Raw genomic sequence first — 19,917 nt, 5'->3', positions numbered from 1 at the left:
CATGTGCAGTTGCAGCCACATTGAATTAATTCACGTCCCTTTAGGAAAGCTGCTCAACTAACTTTCATTCAGGATGTCTACATATCTGAAAAAAATACAATTATTTCCAGCTATTAATGTATTTAGATTAAGATTCATCTATAGTGAAACTTAGTTCCTCTTTAAAATGAGGCCATACTGCAGCATTTTTGCATCCTACATTTTCTGTGTAATTTATTTTTGATTAAAGTCCTGCATCTCAATTATCTTTTACTTGTATCAGAATGTGTGTTTCCTTTTGGGCTTATTGCTATTATGAAGGCATAAATCTTCTTCCCTGTACTTTCTGACTTAATAACTCTGGATTTTCTGCATTTCATTATTTCTGTGCTTTTAATTATTTTCCTTAAGAGCGAAAACAAACACTTGATGCAATTTGGGAATAAGCATTCAAATGCAATTTCTGCAATTCTGATTTCTTTATTTTTTTAAATTTCATGGAAAAAATGTTGTAGTGTTGCTTCCATCACTATCAAGTGGGAGTAGACTAAGTTTATTGCTACTTTTGGGAAGGTTCATCTTGAACTCTCCTTTAAAATTTCGTCATATTCATTGGACCAGTTTCCCTTTCTTTCCTGCTGCAGTGCCCATGTCCTCTTCCCTTCCACAACGTCTGCACCCATCGCTTGTCCCTGCCGTCCTCCTCTCCAGCACCCACCTCCATAACCCATGACCGCCCTTCCAGCCCTGTGCACGGCCCTCGTGTCCTCTCATTCACTGCGGTGCCTCAGCACCTCAGCCCTCTGGCCAGACAGCTTGAGGTGACCTGGCTGAGTAGTGAGCCAGCCCTGAATTATTTGTGTTCTGATCAGTTCATTAGATTTCCAAATATGAGTTTCTCAGCCTCTAGGCCAAAGCCCAGAGGCTGGTGTCTCAGATCTGCCAGGCCAAGGCAGTTGCTCTGTGTCTTACGTTAGCCCTTGGTTTGTATTTTACAGATACCTGCTGTACAGCATTAATTATTATGTATTCATCTCAATCTCCTGTATCCAGTGCTTTTAGATAGATATTAGGCTATTTTCCCATAATGTTAGTAATAATAAAAAGTTGTGCATGGAGTTCTTCCCAAAGTAATTGTAATTATGTAGTTTTGCAAGCAGTCTTCTCTGCCATGGTTTCTACTACACCTTATAGACTAACACAGAAAACAAAACAACCAACCAAAACCAAACCAAATCACACCAAAACCAACAACGATAAAAACCCCCACACCACAAGAACAAAACAAAGGACAACAAAACCAAGCCAAAAACAAACCCACAAAACCAACCAAACAACCAAAACCCCAACCTGGAAATGCCCTATAAAATGGCAGTTGACACATTAAGGCTGCAAATTGGGAGTTTCCAATTATCAGCAATGACTTGTAAAACAGCATCCTGGGAAGGGAAACGGGCCAGGTGTTAAGGAATGTTAGGATGGCTTTTGATAAGGGAATGAACTGGGTCATATTTTGTAGCTCCTTCAAATGGAACAAGAAGTAGTGACCCAGTAATCCCCTTCCAGTGCTTTGTTCCTAGATGGTATCTTTTATTTAAACAGTTACAAAGCCAATCTGTTAACTGCAAATACCCTACTATTTTCAGAAAAGAACATCAAGACTATTTCAAATAAACCTACACCTTAGTTTACAAGTCCTTTTTTGACATGAATCCAGCTTGCAACTCCATAAAATGGGCTGGGTACACCTGTGGATGTTAAAACTAATGGGTCTTTCAAATCCTTTGGCACTGTCTACTATAAGTTGAGGGGATCCAGCTGCTAAGGAAGGAAATATTTTCCACTCAGAGGCTGTTTAAAAATGGTCAGGAGATTAAAGTAAGAATTAACCTGTTCCACAGCATATATGTTAATATGTCTGACCGTCATGTCCTGCAACATCAGCTATATTAAAAACAAACAAACAAACAACAAAACAACATAGCAAGAGAACATGGACAAAATCAATACGGAAATACATGTCCATTAAGAATGTTTTGGCATGTGGTATTCAGGTTACTTTAAAATTAGAAGAGCTTATCATTTTAATAATGTACACTGGAGCAAATTAATTGTCTTTGAACAAACCCCACCAGCTTCAGTGAAAGTGCCGTGAGCCTCCCTGCCACGTTTCTGTACGCCTGGGACAGAGGCAAGTAAGAATGCAAATGCTGATACTACAAGATATGCAGCAGTGCAGTTCTGAGTTGTACTCAAGGAATGAGCCCAATTCAAGAGTAATTCTTATTTCATAGGAAAAAAATGAATTTGCTGCAGGAAATATATCCTACACATGAAAAAATATAGCAAGACTTGAAAAGACTTGATTCATTTCTGGTGAAATGAATCAGCTATTTAAATAGCAAAGTTCTGAAGACACTATTGGATTATCAATGAATTCTGTACTTCAGTCCTCTAAAGGGAATAGGATTGAGTGTATGATGTAGATTTCTCTTAAACGCATCTGATACCGACTTCAGAGTCAGCAATTTATTTTTATTTCAATAGGAATATAATCTAGTTATTGATCTTTTAATCTACTTATTACTCTTTTAATCTATTTATTAATCTATTTAAGATCTTAAGATTGAGCATGCAGCTAAATCTGGAATGCACAAAGCACAGAATTACCACTATATTCCAGGAGGACTGTATCACAAGATAGATAGCGTGCTAATTTTCTAATCCACAACCCAAGGTCCCAGCTTCATCTTGCCTTCTTGTCCCTTTTCGATTCTCTTGAGATTGGCTGTTTAATGCAAGTGAAACCCTCATCTCTCTTTCCACCTTCCCACTCCACTGATTTTAATCAAGTATCTTCAAAAGGTCGTTAGTACATCCCCTCTTGATTTTTGGTCCTGACTGAACAAGGTAATTAAAGTATGTGCAGAATGTGTTCTTGACTGTTCCCGTTGAGGTCAGTGGAGTGATTAAGTAGCTCGCATGACTGCTTATGTACCTCGGAGACTCCATGTCTGATGTTTTTCCCAAATGTAACTTCTAGTGTTAATGGCAATGAATATAGAAAAGTGTAATTGTCATGTAATTGTCATGTGGAGCTAAGCAGCTCTGCTTCAGAGCTAAAGGAAAACCTCTGTAAGTTAAAAAGGTCTTGGTTTGAGACACTCATTTGCAATAGAGAACTGAGATACAAAACTGATTTAGCTAAACTACAAGTGCAGCCTAACAGAGAAAACTATGCAATAGCAGGTGAGGCTAAAGGCTTCTGTGTGTTACATGCAAAATTGTGAGGTTGGGAAAGTTACACTATTGTGCTAAGGTAAAAAAAAAATATCCCACAATACTTTAGACTGTACTGGAATCACAGGTAACTAATACCTAATATGCTCCTGATATTTAAGCGACAGTTCCTGTAGGGCCTCTTGCAGAGATTCAGGATTCCACTGTGCCAGAAACTTTACTTCCACAAAGTATTTTAAAATGTAGTTTTCCCACAGATCAGAGACTAAAATTGTGCTTTGTGGTTTTTTTTCTTTTCTTTTCTTCCAACTATTAAATAATGTATAATTGCTGCGTGTCTTGTTGTTTCATTCACAGATGACTGATAGCTGTATCCAATACTTGGCTGCTGCCTGCCATTACCTGCACTTCTTGGATGTCTCGGGTTGCATTCATCTCACTGACAAGGCCCTGAAATGTCTTTGGAAAGGCTGTAAGCAACTCCAGATTCTCAAGATGCTCTACTGTAGAAACATTACCAAGTAAGAGGATATTTCTTAATCTTAATTCAGAGGTGTTTTTTCTTCATTGGCATCACGTTGCCATGCTGGGTACGTGGCTTGAGCCATTTTGCTCCTTCATTTAGGGGGTGTCCACATCACTGCCTTCAGATTCCTGTGGGCTGGCGTGGGTATCCACATATTCTTGTGTCAGCCAGAAGTGAAGGGAAATAGGGACCCCGCTGTCTTTATGGCAGACAATGTCCTGTTAGGGAAATTCCTGCAGACACAGAATGTCACCTCGATGGCATGTGAGAACATGAGGCAGAAAACCAGACTGGGCCTAACGCTCTCAGCCATCGCGTTGTGTACTTGAGCTCACCCCGATGGCTTGTGGGAGCCTGTTTCTCACTGACCACATGTCAGTGTGTGGCAGAAACAGACCTGGCATTGATGTGGGCTTGTTCTCAGAATGCACCATGGTTACAGGGCATGACTCAAGGTATCATAATCATAGTTTCATGAAATACAAATGAAACATATTTGTTATGGATCTACAATAAGAAAAAACAAGTCATCTACCGCAACGCAATCCAGCTTCCCCACTGGTGGAAATGGAACCCTCCTCTTGATTCCCATGGCGTGTAAAAGCCAGACAGTTCTGGTCAGGTTTAGACATGATTTTTCAGCTGTGAGTCTTTGAGATGCAGATCTCATGTCTGTCATCCTCCCATGGGCGTTCAGAACATCACAGACCAGAATTGCACAGTGGCCAGACACACCAAAGAACCCCTTTGAAAAAGAACTACAGTTTAAGCATGATTGATATGTCTGGGTATATAACTTAATCAAACTTTCTGACTTCAGGAAGAGTAAGAAATATATAATACTATGTCCTATAGAAAATATCCATAGGAGGAGAACTCTAACCCCACTCTAACAGGACCCTTGTAGATAGCACACTCCATGCTAAATCATTCCAGGGTTTAATAGTCACTTTAGAGACCACAAGACCAATGCAGATGCTCAATAACTTAAAAGATATTTCCAGTGTGTTTCATGCTTTCCAAACCCTCCTTGGTTTATTTCCCTCTATGTGTCTCACCACAAACAATTCCACTGTCATTGCTTTTATTTTCTTTACTTGTCTCAGACTTAGTTTTCTTAATGTCATCTCAGAACTTCCATCTCAAGATCTCTACTTCTAATTAAATACTTCTTCAACACGGAAAGTGTTTTGAAGGCTTGGCATGCAAGAGTATGAATTGAAAAAAAATATTCTAAATGAACTACAGTGCTCATTCTGGAAAAAAAAAAAAAGATATTTCAAATAAATTTCCTCATAACTTTCTGGTTTACAGTTTTCCTCATTTTAAGCCTCAAGAGATTTTCTTTTACCCCTGGATTACTGTTATTGACTTGCTTTTTCTGTGATTTCATATCTTTGTTCAGAGCACCAAACAGTGTGTCATCCCTTTCGGGCTCTGGTTGCTTATACATCTTCACACAGAAGTGAAATGTAACAGGAACAGAAATTTGGGTGTGTTCCAATTTATGTTGGGTGAGGAATGATCAAAGGGCTGGCCTGACCTCTCAGAAAACCGTTTGCACTATTGCAGCCTTTGCGGGATGACCCAGGATTATGCCTGTGCCTCAGAGTCCCATATGCTATGGGTTCTCCAAATGTCTTGATTAAACTCTTCTGGCTCAGCCAAGGAATTTCCCAACCAGTTATTTTTACTGTAAAGAAAACCCTGGAGACTCACAGATCTGTACAAAACAAAAAGCAGCCATGAGACGCACATCTCCACCCAGTGTTATCTTTGCCCTTTTTCTGATTTTTAGAACAAGGCGAACTTTGCCGATTTTACTTTCTTGTGTCTGACTTTCTGGTATGTGACAGTGGATGTTCTTCTTTTCTTCTCTTTTCTTTTCTTTTCTTTTCTTTTCTTTTCTTTTCTTTTCTTTTCTTTTCTTTCTTTTCTTTTCTTTTCTTTTCTTTTCTTTTCTTTTCTTTTCTTTTCTTTTCTTTTCTTTTCTTTTCTTTTCTTTTCTTTTCTTTTTCTTTTCTTTTCTTTTTTTCTTTTCTTTCTTTTCTTTTCTTTTTTTCTTTTCTTTGCCAGCCTCAGTCTTTAGCCCTTTGTACCATATGCTCGGCGATAGGAAACTCCTACCCCATTGGAGTCTGGGACAAAATCTTTCAGGTGGATTGATCACGTAGAATAGTTCAGCAGTGACATTTTGCTCGCTCCTTCCAAGAGGTCTGAAGAGCCCCCTAGAGCCAGGCAGGCTGCAGACCAGGCTCACCATGCCGAGCTCAAAGTAGCCTGTCAGTCAGACTCTAAAATTGCCATTAGATGGAATGCTATTCAGAAAAGAAAAGGCAGTTCATAGCTAGATTCAGGTAGATTCCACATCCTGTGTCACACTTGCAAAAAATCTTGTTGTAGTTCAAGGCCAGTTTTGTGACAATGATAAAAAGCATTTGTTTTCTGCCAATAACTACATCAAAAGCACAGCAAAAGGATGGCACTGATGCTACACTGTTAGTCATCTTGCAGCAGATTTTCAGTAATGCCATCAAAAGCAATGACGGTACCGTCAATTACATGTCACAATGTATCTTTATAGAACTGTGTATTTCATTCGCAACCTGTATGTTTTTCAGTAATGAATAATAAGCAACAGATTGTCAGAAAAATGAACAACAGGGCCTCATTTTCTGTTTTCAGACTAACTCTTAAAACCTTATTCCTTACATTTTCATAGAATGTAGAGGAAAAGGCTGATTTCAGGTGTAATTTATGTTCTGCAGATGTGAAACTGACATTTCAGAGACATTTAATTCCCTGTTTAAGGACATGGAAGAGGACATCTATGTAAAAATCAGATTAATCTGAAGAACTACACATGCTAATGTTCTCAGTTCTAAAGAAGCAATAGAAGAAATATGTTTTTAGTTTGAAATTGCCCTACAAAAAAAAAAACTATAAATCATGTATACTTCATTTTGCCAAAGGACTTCCACATTATTTATTATGAAATACTAAGCAGTCCTAGGAGACATCTCTTACTAGACTGAGCCTTGCAAATATTGAGGCATATCTCTTATATTGTGTCACATTCTTTTTCAAAGTTTTATTATTTTGACTGTTTCGTTAGATTAAAATAAAAACATATGGAGCCACAAAGTTCTTCAAGTTTCAGTCCAATGTAGCTTCATAGGAAACAGTTACGAGCAGAGCATATAAATTGTCCATTCTTTCCAGTATCAGGTAGCATTCATGATTATAGTTGCCAACATACTAGCCTGGTTCCAGCTTTCTTAAATGTTAGAAGAAAAACCTGATATCTTACTGCATATTTCTGTATCCAGAGGCTAATGAACTTTCAATTGATCCTGTTTCTAAATGCCATAAAGAATCATGGATACTCTGCCTGTGGGAGTGTATGATACTGGTGCAATTGTTTCCTTCTACTAGAGGAAAAGCAAGCTAACTGCTTTTTAAAATGTGGCTTCTGTAGGAAAAGGTGGTATTGATTGTGATTCACTTAGGACTAATCCCAGAAGAAACGACACACTGGCACCTTTAGAGAAGCACTTCCCTGTAAAACATTCTCCTCAAACTTCAAAACACAAGTTCTGTTCTAAGTCGGGCGCAGTGCTGAGGAAGGTGTCGCTCTCTAGCAACGCTTCTGGGTGCACAATGAGAAAGGAAACCTGCCAGGGCCAGGAGAAGCCAACCAGCCTCGTGCTCGCACCAAACTGCTGCTCGGCTGTGGCAGTTCGGTTCCACCAAAAGCTGTTCTTTGAGAGCAAATTAAATGCTTCCTTTATTTTTATTTTTTAGTTTGTCTGCACTAATAAGAAACCAGTTAAATATCTTTTAAGTGCATGACTGCTCTGTCAACAAATGACTCATCGACAAATACTATTGCAATTTTTGCCTTTTAAACAGGAATTCCATTGGGTCTTAACAGCTACAATACGTTTGGCATATGGAGAACATTCTGGTTTTGTTATTATTGTTGTGTTTTCTGATGGTTGCTGTTGGTTAGAGAAGATATTGCAAGATCTCTGTTTTCTTGAAAAGGCAGAATTTCTTAGGTCTCAAGGCAGGAAGGAGCTGGGAGTCCAACACACATGTAATCGGAAATGAAGACAGCCTACACAAGATTTGGTAAAGGACTAAGAATAATTACTATTAAGTTTTCTCTTGAAGAAGAAACAAAAATACCATAGTATTGTCTTCTGACTGTAAATCGATATTCAGAAGTGACAGGGAGGCTCCTGGAGTGCCATGTTTCAACCATCATGTGTGCTCGAACTGGATGCCATAAAAAGCTAGATACACTTACTGCAACTCACACAGACCTCACAATACTTCAGCTTTTTTGTACTCTTATCACTTTGTGTAACCTGGAACATGCTTGCAGGATGCTTTCTGCTTTTCCCATTAGCTGCCTGCCTCCACTTGCCTCTTCGGCTTAATTTCTCCTGCACTTCCATTATAACCAGTTCTCCCATGTTTAAGTTTTTATTTTCCATGACTTTTCACTAGGTTGTTTTTTTGTAACCTCAACTCAAAAAGTCTTTTTCAAAACCTCTGCTTTTTATTATGATGGGCCCAGTGAAACGTTTCCGAATTTTGGAATGGTTCAGGATTCAGATCATGATGCAGAGCTGTATTGCCCGGTGACCCCCTCTTAGTAAAGGGATTGAAACCTTGAGTAAAGATTCACTTATATATTCCAGTGCTGCCCAAGCCATGTGTTTGGGCCAGTACTTTTGTCTGACTTATACCAAGAGATATTTGCTTTGCCAAAGATAATTGTAATTATTTGCTGAAATAGTTTTATTCATCAATGTACTCATTGAAGACACTATATAAATAAATAGGCAGGCTCTATCATAGTACAGTGTATCTTAAATAAATGATCTATTTTGCCATGTGTTGATGATTAATGAATGGCTGTTTCTGGCAAAGTAATCAACTGTAGCTCCAGGCATGGGACAGCATAAGTTTCCAGAAAAATAGTAACAACTCCCCTTATACATGCTTCAGACAGCCACCATACATCGCAGTTTCCATGAAAAACAGGAATTTGGACTTGGATGAGTTGACTTTTATTTTATAGCTTAGCACTTATAGCTCATATAAATTGTGCACACATTCCTCTACGGCACAGGCCTCCCTAATATAAAAACAGATACAGCTTTGTGTTCGTGTGGTTCATACAGTGTGTCAGTGTTAGATTAAAAAAATAAAATACCCTGCAGGAGCTGAAAAGGAGCCCTCCTTGCTTCATTAATTTTATCCCTTTTGCACCCCTCCCTGCTGTGGGGGTGCATTGCAGCTGTGCACATCGGCCTCTTTTGTAACCATCTTCAGCATTTTCACTTTGGGGGAAAAAAATACTGTAGTAGCATTACTGGCAGATAACAGGCCCCTTTACTTTGGATTTTGTTTTTCTATTATTGCCTAGATGCCATACATTATATCCTGTTACAGAGCGTAGGAAACAGGCCAGCGGGAGCAAGGCTGCCGGGCCGTGGCTGTGGCACAGGCCGGGGGCGCAGAGCTGGCGTGTCCCCAGCAGCACACGCTCGCTCAGCCCGCCGAGCTCTGGAGCCAGCGCTGGGGGAGGCTGTGGATCCCCGCAGCCGGAGCGGGCTGGCGGCCAGCGCACAGGCACCGTGGAAAGAAATAGACCTTCCAAAGGCAGAAAGTGGTGGGTTGAGTTTCTTCAGCTCAGGAAGGCACTGGAGGTTGGAAAAGAGGGAGGGGAGAGTTACTCTTCACTTCTTGTTAGGGTGTCTCCCTCAGCAGGCTTCATTTTCTTCTATTTCTGTATTGTTTGCTCTAGTGTGTTGATTTTGTGTTCCAGTGCTGCAAAGGGGCAGTGGCTACAAAATGCTGAGGGAGATCAGAGGAGTCATGGGGGGTTTTGCACAGCATAGGAAATTCTCTTCTGGATCAGCTGCAAAACAGCCTTGGGGCAAACTCAGGCCAGCGCAGGTAACATCAGAGCCTTATGCTGCCCATTGCATGTGCAATTCAGTTTTGGAATCAATACACTTTAAGGAGGTGGGTGACAGAAGATAACTACAAGTGGAAAGATCAGCCAAAAAGAAAGCAGGAGGTGAGCCAAGAAAGGGTAAAAATACTTGGAGGTGCCACAGAGACTGTTTGAAGAAAAATACAGAGAAAGGGACCTGCACAGCTACCATAGCCTTTACTCTGGAGATTCTGTGGTATCTCTTGATGTAACTGGTTTATTTATCTTGTTTGGTGTTTTCTTCAAAACACAATGCTATCATTCCAATGGTATCACCTGCTCAGTCCCAGAGATCTGTGTTTTAGTCAAGACAGTCACTGACACTAGAGCAAGTACAGGTGAGGGCCACCAAGACCATTAAAGGGCTGGAGCAGCTGGTGTGCAGAGAGGCTGCAAGGATTGCTTGGCTCAGCCACAAGACAAGGGTGCTGTCTGTAACTCTGTCAGAGGACACAGAAGAGAAGACACAGCCAGACTTCTCCAAGGTGCACTGACAGGACACATGGCACATGTAAAGTTCCGATTATATACAAGGGAACTGTTTTGTAATGAGGAGACTAGTCAAACACTTGAACAGGATCCCAGAGAGGCCGAGCAATCCCCATCCCTAGGGATGGTCAGAGCTCAGCTGGCAAAGCCATGACCCACCTGGTCTAGTTGGATCCATTCAGAGCAAGATCAGGATTAGCTGATCTCCAGAGGCCCCTTCTGTGACTCTATGGCCTAACCAATTATCTTCTCTTTTAGTTTCCACAACACCTCTTATAATATTGATAGCTTCAGTTAAAACAAGGAACATCAGCTCATTAAACAGCTTTTAGCGTTCTTTGTAGAAACAGCCTCTGCAATTTTGTTTTTATTCCTCCTGTCATTTTTCTTGTAACTCTCATTGCAGACAAGCTGTCTTGAAATACACAGCCAAACTGGAGAAACAAGAACATAATGATGCTGACCCTCCCTCCTGGCTTGGATATGACCGGGATGGTAACATACTCACCTTCACCATGGAACGCACATCAGAGCCTGAACAAACAAATTCTTCAAAATGAAAAATGAAATTGCACAACATCATCTACAATTCAAAGGCTTTCCACTAGACCATGGAAAGAACACTATTTTTTCTTAAAACTAATCATACTTTAATAAAAGGCCTTTTGTTGAATTAGCAAGGAAGCAACGCGAATCGCTCTTGCAGGACTGTGTATGCCTTCAAGCAAGACAGCCGCGCTGACACAACATTGCCAACTTTCTGATGTTGGTTCAAGCTGTCTTCATCTTTCAATAATGAGAAGTTTTTGTAGTCCCATGCAGAGTAAGCAATAAATAAATCTCTGTGTGTTTGGGGTTCTTGTTTGTCATTAAGGTTCTCTCCAGGACATTAACACTCTGACTTCCCACAGAACTTTGCACTTGACTCTGCTGGTACTCATCAAATGCAGTGTTCTTCAGCAATGAAGAACAGTGAGTAGGTAGTGACAACTAAGTCCTTATACACAACTATACGATACACATTTACACCCAGTTCTCTACTTATTAACAGTCACTCCTGCACACGGAGCCCTAATTCTCACAAAAGCCTCCCAGGCTGAGTTCAACTCTAAGCCAGCTGATGTTTCCATGTGCAGATCTGAAGCACGGGCTGGCTGGCAGCTGCCACAGCCAGGAGAACAAAATAGAAAGGGGCACAGATGAGAAAAGTGTTACAGGATACATTTTCTCCAGTTAAGGAAAACATCTTCTCATCAAATGGACAAAAAAAAAAAAGCATACATGGGATTTGCCCCTTACTTCTATCTTTCTCTAGATGAGGAAAGATTAAGTTTCACCTTGTTATAGCAGAACAAGACATTACTCAAATGCCTTTGGGGAAACTCCCAAAGATTTGTCTCTCTTCAGCTCATTCTTAACCTTTATGTCTAAATTTTGTTTAGCTGGTCTCGACATCTATTAAAGTGGAAAGAATATAAACAGAGTAGGTTTAGTGCTAGCACCATTTTTCTGATGGCTTATTTAACTTCTTTAAGCAAATAACTACCAATCCTAATGTTTAATTCCAGCTAAGTTTAGAATATGAGGTGCTTCTTTCACTTCATTTGCAGCAGTGCAAAGGAATCATTAGTTTCAAAAATTTTTCAGAAAATCTAAAACCATGACATGTTTATTAATTTTGTATCTTTTAGCAGTAGTAGTAATTACTAATAACTAGCAATATTATATTGCTTTTACTAATAGTATTACTAATGTTTTATATATGTATTTTTGGTATAAACAGTAACATAATTTGCCATCTACATCAGTGCCCACCTCATCCAAACAGTACACACAACAGCAAACAGAATGGGGAGGTTTTAACCTGAATTATAGTAAAAATGCTGCCCTTGCCTACTGAAGTCCATTAGCCAGGGGCAATTGTACCTCTTGGGGAATATTATGGGAAAGAAGAAGTTCAATTCGTAACGTAGCATTATGATCTAAAGTACTAACACACACATACATGACTTTAAACCTGAGCTGAGATGCTGAACCCTTCTTTGTCAGTCTCCATCCACTCAGTTGGCAAGAAATCTTATGTTTCAGTTTTAAACCACAAATTTCAGTACTTCTTTTATAAGGTGCCATGTATGTGTATGGAAATGCTTTTAAAAGCTCCATTTACTGTGTGTTTGCATTACAGTAACACAAAATCCTCCATAAAACTCGCACGTGCCCTCGTGCAGGGTGTACACGCTTCCCTCGCCTCCCTCCTCTGCCTCAAAGAGCTCACGGTTCTGTCGTGCAAGGCTGTCACTGGAAATGTAGCAAATAAACAGATTCCAGTTCTCATTTACTAGGCAAATACTTCCACTCTTTGGCAGCTTTTACTTTAGGGGAATGTTCACATGGACTCTTATCTGAAGTCCAGTTGGTGGAGTGTTCCTGCTTGAAACCAGCCAGATCCATTGCACTTTGGAGTATTTACTTTAAAAGCTTTTATTTGCAGACAGACAGCAGTAGACAGAGCTAGTACGGTACTTATTTCTATCCTAAAATACGCGGTTCAGGATGACACAGAAGAAGTTCTGTCATTTCATGTAAGTAGTTTTACAGGTACAGTGCCCATTGACAAGGCAGAAACTTCTCAGGAGTCAAACACCAAATGAAAAGACCAAGTCAGAACTAGGGTTCTGAAAGTGGTTTTATCCTGTCCACAAAACAAATCATTTGCTTGAAGAAAATTCTCTGCATTTGGCATGAACCCGTAGAATTCCCACAGTACTAAGAAATTTAATTTAAAATATTTTATATCTTGCAGAGCACGTCATCTCTGAAGTAAGTTTTCATATTTTCAAATACAAGACATTGAAAATGCTTTTTAGTTTTAAATGGCAACTCCAAACTCTTGTTAGAAAGTTACCAGTTTTTAAGTGGTAATGGATCAAGTTATACAAATTCTGAATACGTAAGATCTTGTAATTCCTAAAAGGCACTAAGAGTAAAGCAGACCTGTTAAGCATCAGCTGCTGGGTTGGGCAAATCTTGGGTTAAAACACCCTCATTTTTAATATTGTTTCTCTTATATTAAGAATATACATCAATAAAGTTCATAATTTTACAGAAATGTTCCTTTACAATTTCTTGATTTAATCTCTTTGGCCTACTTCACCTTTAAGAACTCTTCAGCTTGACAGACTCAATCCAGCTTTGGCTTTTAAGACACACTTTGCCTTTTTGTGTGTCAGCCTTAATCCATTTGTCCATTTCATTCCTTTGATTCATGTGACCTGGAAAACAGTAAACACATCTTCATATTGCCATTTTTTTCACGCTCCCTGGAAATACTTACATAAATTCTACAAAATAAAAGGCTTATACTTTTAAACAGGGGCTGCTGACAATCTGACAATTCATTCTTGATAGTTTTTGGTATTAATCTGATTTCTCACAATATGTTATTGCAATAAAGTTGTGGTATTTATTATATAGTACTGTATTTTTATTATGGGCTAGCAAATACATCTACATTAGACATGAATCTGGCTAAGTAATTTGAAAAGTTTTCATCTTATTGTAGGTAAGACTCAATTTTCCAGATGACCAAACGTGTTGCTGCTCTTATGGCTTTCTTATGATTATGGCTTAAAAAAACCCACCCCAAAATGTCTGTCGACTTAAATGTTTCACATAAACTTAGTATGCGTGGTCATGCTCTGAAAAGCAAACTGTAACACAGACAAAAGAAAAAGTTCAACTTACCCTCATTTTACAATTAAGAAACTGTGGCCAAGAGAGACTAAACGATCTTCCAAATTTATACAGAAGATTTATGACCAAATTGGGAATTAAACTGTGATCTTTTAAGTCCTTTATCACAAGATCAACCGTCACTTCAGTTTATCTTCACAAAATATCTTTTATTATTAGTTTAGCATTCCTGTGACTGAGTTCTAAGTTTAGAACTAATTTGAGCCTGGAATAGCATGAGGGGGGATGGCAGGGCAGCAGATTCTGAAGCAACTTTGCAAACATGCTCTGCTCTGACCTGTAACACAGCTGAAGTTCAATTTTGGCCATGTCAAAACCAGTGGCGAAACTCCAACTGACATCACTGCCTCACTTTCCACAACTCGAGCCCACGTGCCAAACTTTTCAATAGCGTTTCAGTGCTCTGGTACTTCTAAGTGAGATTAATGTAAGGTTATGGGCCAAACCCCATCAGTTCAGCAGCAGGCTGAGGTTCTGTTTAGAGGTACAGGATTTCCAGGGGAGTCCAAAACTGACAGAGTTCTCTCACTGAATGAAGAGATATTTCAGTGTCCTTTGCAATCAGACTACAAGGTGCCTTCAGAGATCTCCATGTGGATGTCCCAGCACAATTTCTGCACTCGTGATTGCTCCAGGCAGCAGCCGTCTCAACTACACTCCATCTCCACATCATTCCTACTGTAAGGCAGAATCCACAGTTCTAATTATGGACTTAAATCTATCATGATCATCACAAAGTTGGACAATGTGTTGTATGTGAAATCTGTTAAAATCTGGAACTTCACTTCCTCAGAAAGCTTTCCTGAATCATCGACTTGCAATAGTATTGTATCAGAGAACACAGAACAGAAAACAAAAAACTAACTTTTAAGTAGAGGTAGCCCTCAAAACATTAGGTCAGCCTGAATTTTACACAGGAAATAGCCTCCAGGTGTCAAAAAATGAACCAACAAAGAAGTGTAAAGGAAAATTTCACTTGATCCCTTAAAAGAGTTGTAGAGCACTGAAAATACAGTGCTTTTTTGTTTCCTAAAGAGATAGGACACAAACATAGGCCAGAGTCATATTTTCAGAAAGCGCACATTGGAGTGCTTAGTCCCAGTTCCTCCCTCTCTCATGTTTTTGTCACTGTGGCTTGTTCTTCTGCACAAGGAACAAACACTGAAGCACACAATCAGCCTTGTAAATGAACAATTTCAGACACTGCTTACACCCTGCTACACTTTTGCTAAAAAGTGAAAGAGTAGTTTTGAAGAAACACAGAAACAAATTAACAAGACCTGCTTTAAAATGCAGTTGTTTTCTGAGCTCTGTTTCTCATTTTGCACATGCTATGTGAACTTAGAAAAGTGTTTTGTTTCTTATGCTTCTTTTGGAGATTTGCCTGGGAAGGGAATGCAGAAAATATCAAACTGCCCGCAGGAAAGTGTCAAGTTCCACTCCCCAGGGATGGGAATCTTCAAACCATTTTAAATTTATTAAGCCTATCGCCCGTAGCAGGTTCAAATCAAGCTTAAGATATTTAAATAGCTTTGGGTATGAGGTGCTGATCAAGCACCAAGGTTTAGTTGGAGACCTTTTGATGACAGTCTGGTCTTAACTGTACTCCCAGCCTGTACTCTGAATACTGTAGGAAAATGACTGGATTTTGAGGATGACTTTGCTAGTGTGATTAAATCAGAAAAGCAAATGGCCTGTTGGATTAAGAATAAGGAAGGGTGGTGGGGTTGAAGATTTAATTTTCAGTGCAAACCCCACCAGTCAAGAGGAGACGGATGCACCAGTATGCTGAGTGGCCGCTTTTTCAATTTAACCCCCAGGAGAAAGGTTTTTCTTCCCCATGTGTGTCTCACAGCAGAAAACACCTTTGCAGAACATTATGCAGCGATGTACTGACTGTTTAACGTCCCCAGGCTCCAGAAGGCAAGTGAACAGAGTGCTCTATTCTATCATAAGCCACACAGAGATGAACATATTTTAAATGTTTTTCACCAGTATTGTTAAGACTGTGGTATATCTCAAAAAGGCTCTGAATAGCTTGAGTTAAATGCAAGCTGAAACCCATAAAAATCTGTAGGATAGTATCTCATCTAATGTGTTTTCTATAAAAATTGGATGAACTTTCTATTTGACTCAAAGGAATGTAATCTCTTCCAGATACAACCTGGGTCTTTGTTTGTTTATTTAAGATACTACTTAAGGATCAAGGCTTCACAGAGGGACAGTGTTTAGAGGGACACTCTAAGTTCTTCCCACTCAATTCTAGTGGCAAAGAGTCAATAAAAATTGTTTCTAGGAAAGAAGGAAAGTTTTGAACCAGTGCCTTGAGAACAGAGAGAATGGGGAGGGACAGAAATAGTGGACAATGTTACTCCTTGGATCAGAACCCTCACTCTGAATGTGAGAGCCCCAAGTCAGCTGTGCCGGGGGAGAAGGAACACTCTGCTCCGCTCTGCCAGCTGTGAGCTTTCAGCAGGAACTGGAGTTTGAGCAGACTGCCGCAGCACAAGCTCTTGCACTTATCTCCCTTTTGAAGGCAAGTTGCTTGCCTCACATTATTCACTGCCCCTTCAGCTGTGTTTTTATTTAACCCTGGAGCTCCATGCAGCTAAAACCACAGAAATTACCTGAAAGTAAACAATCTAGAATTTCTGATAACAAAAGGAGTTAAACGCATCTGTGAAGCATACGCAGGACAAGAGACTCATGCAGTCAGCTCCCTCCTTGCCCACTGGCTTTGCAGCAATCCTCCAGGGCACATCCACAGCACCTCAGTGGCTGCTCTCCCAGTACTACTGGATGAGGAGCCATTCTGTGAGCAGTGAGAAACAAATTATCCCTGAAGGACATGGACACAGGAAACATCTGCCTAAACCCCCTGTGTTCCAGATGGGAATCCAGATCTAACCTCTGGCAGATATGAAAGCCTTATTTCAGTGCATGCCTGAGTGAATGATTGTTTTAAGGGGAAAGGTGCTTCTTGCCACAATCTACTGGAGAACCAACCAGTGAAAAGACTTGAAGTTATTAAGAGAAACCCAGAAAGTCAGAGATAGAACAGTGGTACCAACACCCATCTTTTCAAGAGAATCTGTGAAGTAGACAGGCTGATTCTCCCAGAGGCACATGGGCAGAGGCCATCTAAGGAGTTTAAAAGAAAAACTGGATGCCAGATCTGTAAGGTAGAGATAACATCTACCTGCAAACTTTCACAGGAGAAAAGAGGTTAGAGAAGACAACTGTTGATTCCTCTGTATAGCCAGGACAGACATCTGTGGGAAGGCATAAGTCAACATGAGAGTCCTATTGCCCATGTGCATGGCCACCAGAAGGCATGGCTCCGAGAGGAACACTGTTCAGATGCGGCTCAGCAAAGCTCTGGTGCTGTAGATGGGGTGGGATTAGTACCAAAAGGTCAAAATCCTGTTAACTGCTGCAACTGTTGTTACGCTGGATGACACAGGGAGCAAGCATGTCTCCGCTTGGGAGAAGACAATCATTCCTAAGAGGAATGATTGTAAGAGGACAGAAAAATACAAAGAGGTTTGTTTACTACATTGAGAAAGTAAGAACAGGGAGACACAATAAGCTGCAAACACCCATGGCCTCTGAGGAACACCTGTGACACTGTGGGACTTGTACCAACAAAACTCACACAAGTGCTGAAAACCAGATGGAGTAAGTGACTGCCAAAGTTAAAAGCTCACGAGGCACCAAACAGATGGATGGCATCAGGTCAAAGGTTTCCACTGGATATGAACTTCGTGCTAGAACTGGAGCCAGGAATGGAGAAAGATCTGGAATCAGATGAGTCCCTGGTACCACTGAGAGATGAAAGAATTACATGGTTTAAAGAAAGAGGTTATATTGCAGACAGCTAGATTTGGACATTGGCACCATCAGCTACAAAGATCCAAAGAAAATCTCTGAATGATTTTAAAACTTTTTCCAGCAAGCTTACAGCTGTCAACACACAGGCTGGCAATGCAAGTGGGCAGGAGTGTGCCCACCTGTTGCGTTCATTTAGTCCCCAAATTCATCCACCCACATGCCTCATAACCTTCCTCTGAGTTACTCTGGAGTGGGTGGGAGCAGATGGTCACATCAGCTAAGGACAAGAGAAAACAGGTCTGAAAGCACCTCCTGAGGATGCACTGCATTAACCCTGTGTGCCTGCCTGGGCTGCTCTGCCCTGTCCGCAGTATCGACAGACCTATGGCTTCACCAGACAAGTTCATCTTACTATATAGCTAAGTTTTCTTTACCATAAGATCAAATCATAATTTCTAGTCTTACCACCAGTGGACAGAGAAGAATTTATTTTTCATTTCTGCAGCAATTTCTTAAGTACTGGAAAAGTGCATCTTATCTTCCCTCAGTCTTCTCTTCTTTAGACAAAACCACTTTTTTCAGTCATCCCTCATAAATCATGTTTTTAGGCCTCTCATCGTGTGTTCTCCTTTGGCACGCCTACCGTTGTTCACATCCTTTTTTGAAGGACAGTACTCAAAACTGGACACATTCCAGCAAAGTATTACTAATGACATGTAAAGCCAAGGGATTATTTTGAGTTTTACAGAACAGTCACGTTAATACACTGTTTATTTTTTTTTTCAACCGTGTAAGAGTATTGTTTTCTGTTTACTGATGTTTTTATTGCAGTATTCCTCCTCTTGAGACCACACATGTCATTATTCCTACCTTCGTACTTTGAACTTAAAATGACTTATTGGAAAGATGGCCTAAAAAGCATATAAATCAAATTTATCTGAATTTTAACCTTACTCTTCAGCATGCTGGACATTACAGTCTCCTAAGCTTCTTTTCTGCATAAATAATTGATACTTTTGAGCCTACTACCCTTTCTTTTACCATATATAGTTCCAGATATAGTTAAAAATCTCTACAAGCTCCTTAAATCAGCTGATTCAAGAATACAGGCAGACCTGGAGACACAGTGAAGGCACAGACATCGAGCAGCAAGGGCTTCCGTCTTTGCCAGGGAAAGGAAAAGAATGCTTTGACAGGATTACCATCAGAAATTAATGAAGTTACTTAAGCACTCTCAAACTCATCAAACAAACACTTCCACAGATGGAAGCTGGACCAGTGCTTAGCATGAAAAATCTGGTTTTATAACAGGTTTTGCAATACCATACATACTACTTCTAAGAGTGCCTACTGATGTCAATAGAAACAGATGCCTTATCCTTGCAAGCAGGAAACTCCCTGGCACTGCTCTCTAGGTCCCTCCCGTTCTCTGCAAGTGTCCCAGTTTTGCAGGAAATCCCTTTTCTAAAAGGGTAGAACACCTTTTCACACTCCCATCACTCTGCCTCTGGAGCACTCACTCCAGGCTTTCATCTCCTTGCTTTGACTAAACCCTGCTCCTTTCCTTGGCTGTCTTGCTAAACCTTGGTTTGTGGGACCGTAGCGCACTAACCACCCCACTCTGCATGGGAATGGGAGCCATGAAGCACAGTGACAACATCCATCACAGCCATGGTAACAGCAGCAGGGATGGCTTTCCTAGAGCTGGTGATAGACTGGGTACATGTTTACCCAAGTCACAGAACTCTACCCTGTCTTCCCACTGGAGAGTTTCCTCTCCCACATCTCTCAATATTCCCAGAGGCAAGTAAAGCTTCCTGGAAGCAGCCAGTTCCCGTGTGAGCCACAGGAGAACTGGCCAGTTTCTGAAAAATCATCTATTTTTAAACTAACCTTTGAGCTCAGAAGCATAAAAATCTAATCTGCCATGCTCTTGTGATACATAATTCTTTTTTCCACTTGGCAAAACCCCTCTTTCTCTCTCCATTTTATATTTCTTTAGTTGCGGCAGAAGGACAGCCATAGATTCTCTACCTAACGCTTCAACAGTGGATGTTTTAATGATTTAGAAACAGTATTAAATGAT

At 40.3% G+C, this 19,917-nt stretch overlaps 2 protein-coding genes across 2 annotated transcripts in view; one reads left to right on the top strand and one right to left on the bottom strand.

Annotated features, from left to right (window-relative positions):
• FBXL13 (F-box and leucine rich repeat protein 13) overlaps window positions 1-10,838 on the top strand; it is an 83,975-nt gene extending 73,137 nt beyond the window's left edge. Inside the window, exons 20-21 of the mRNA XM_082063318.1 lie at window positions 3,577-3,740; window positions 10,654-10,838. Coding sequence (XP_081919444.1) covers window positions 3,577-3,740; window positions 10,654-10,807 — 318 coding nt within the window. The 3' untranslated portion in view covers window positions 10,808-10,838. The remainder of the gene's footprint in view (window positions 1-3,576; window positions 3,741-10,653) is intronic.
• A 1,166-nt stretch (window positions 10,839-12,004) lies between these two features.
• Window positions 12,005-19,917, bottom strand: part of FAM185A (family with sequence similarity 185 member A) — a 39,729-nt gene continuing 31,816 nt past the window's right edge. Inside the window, exon 8 of the mRNA XM_082063299.1 lies at window positions 12,005-13,519. Coding sequence (XP_081919425.1) covers window positions 13,404-13,519 — 116 coding nt within the window. The 3' untranslated portion in view covers window positions 12,005-13,403. The remainder of the gene's footprint in view (window positions 13,520-19,917) is intronic.

The sequence above is a fragment of the Streptopelia decaocto genome (genome assembly GCF_964273445.1).
Source record: "Streptopelia decaocto genome assembly, chromosome: 1".
Taxonomy (NCBI): Eukaryota; Metazoa; Chordata; class Aves; order Columbiformes; family Columbidae; genus Streptopelia; species Streptopelia decaocto.
This window is presented reverse-complemented; position numbering and strand designations above follow the sequence as displayed.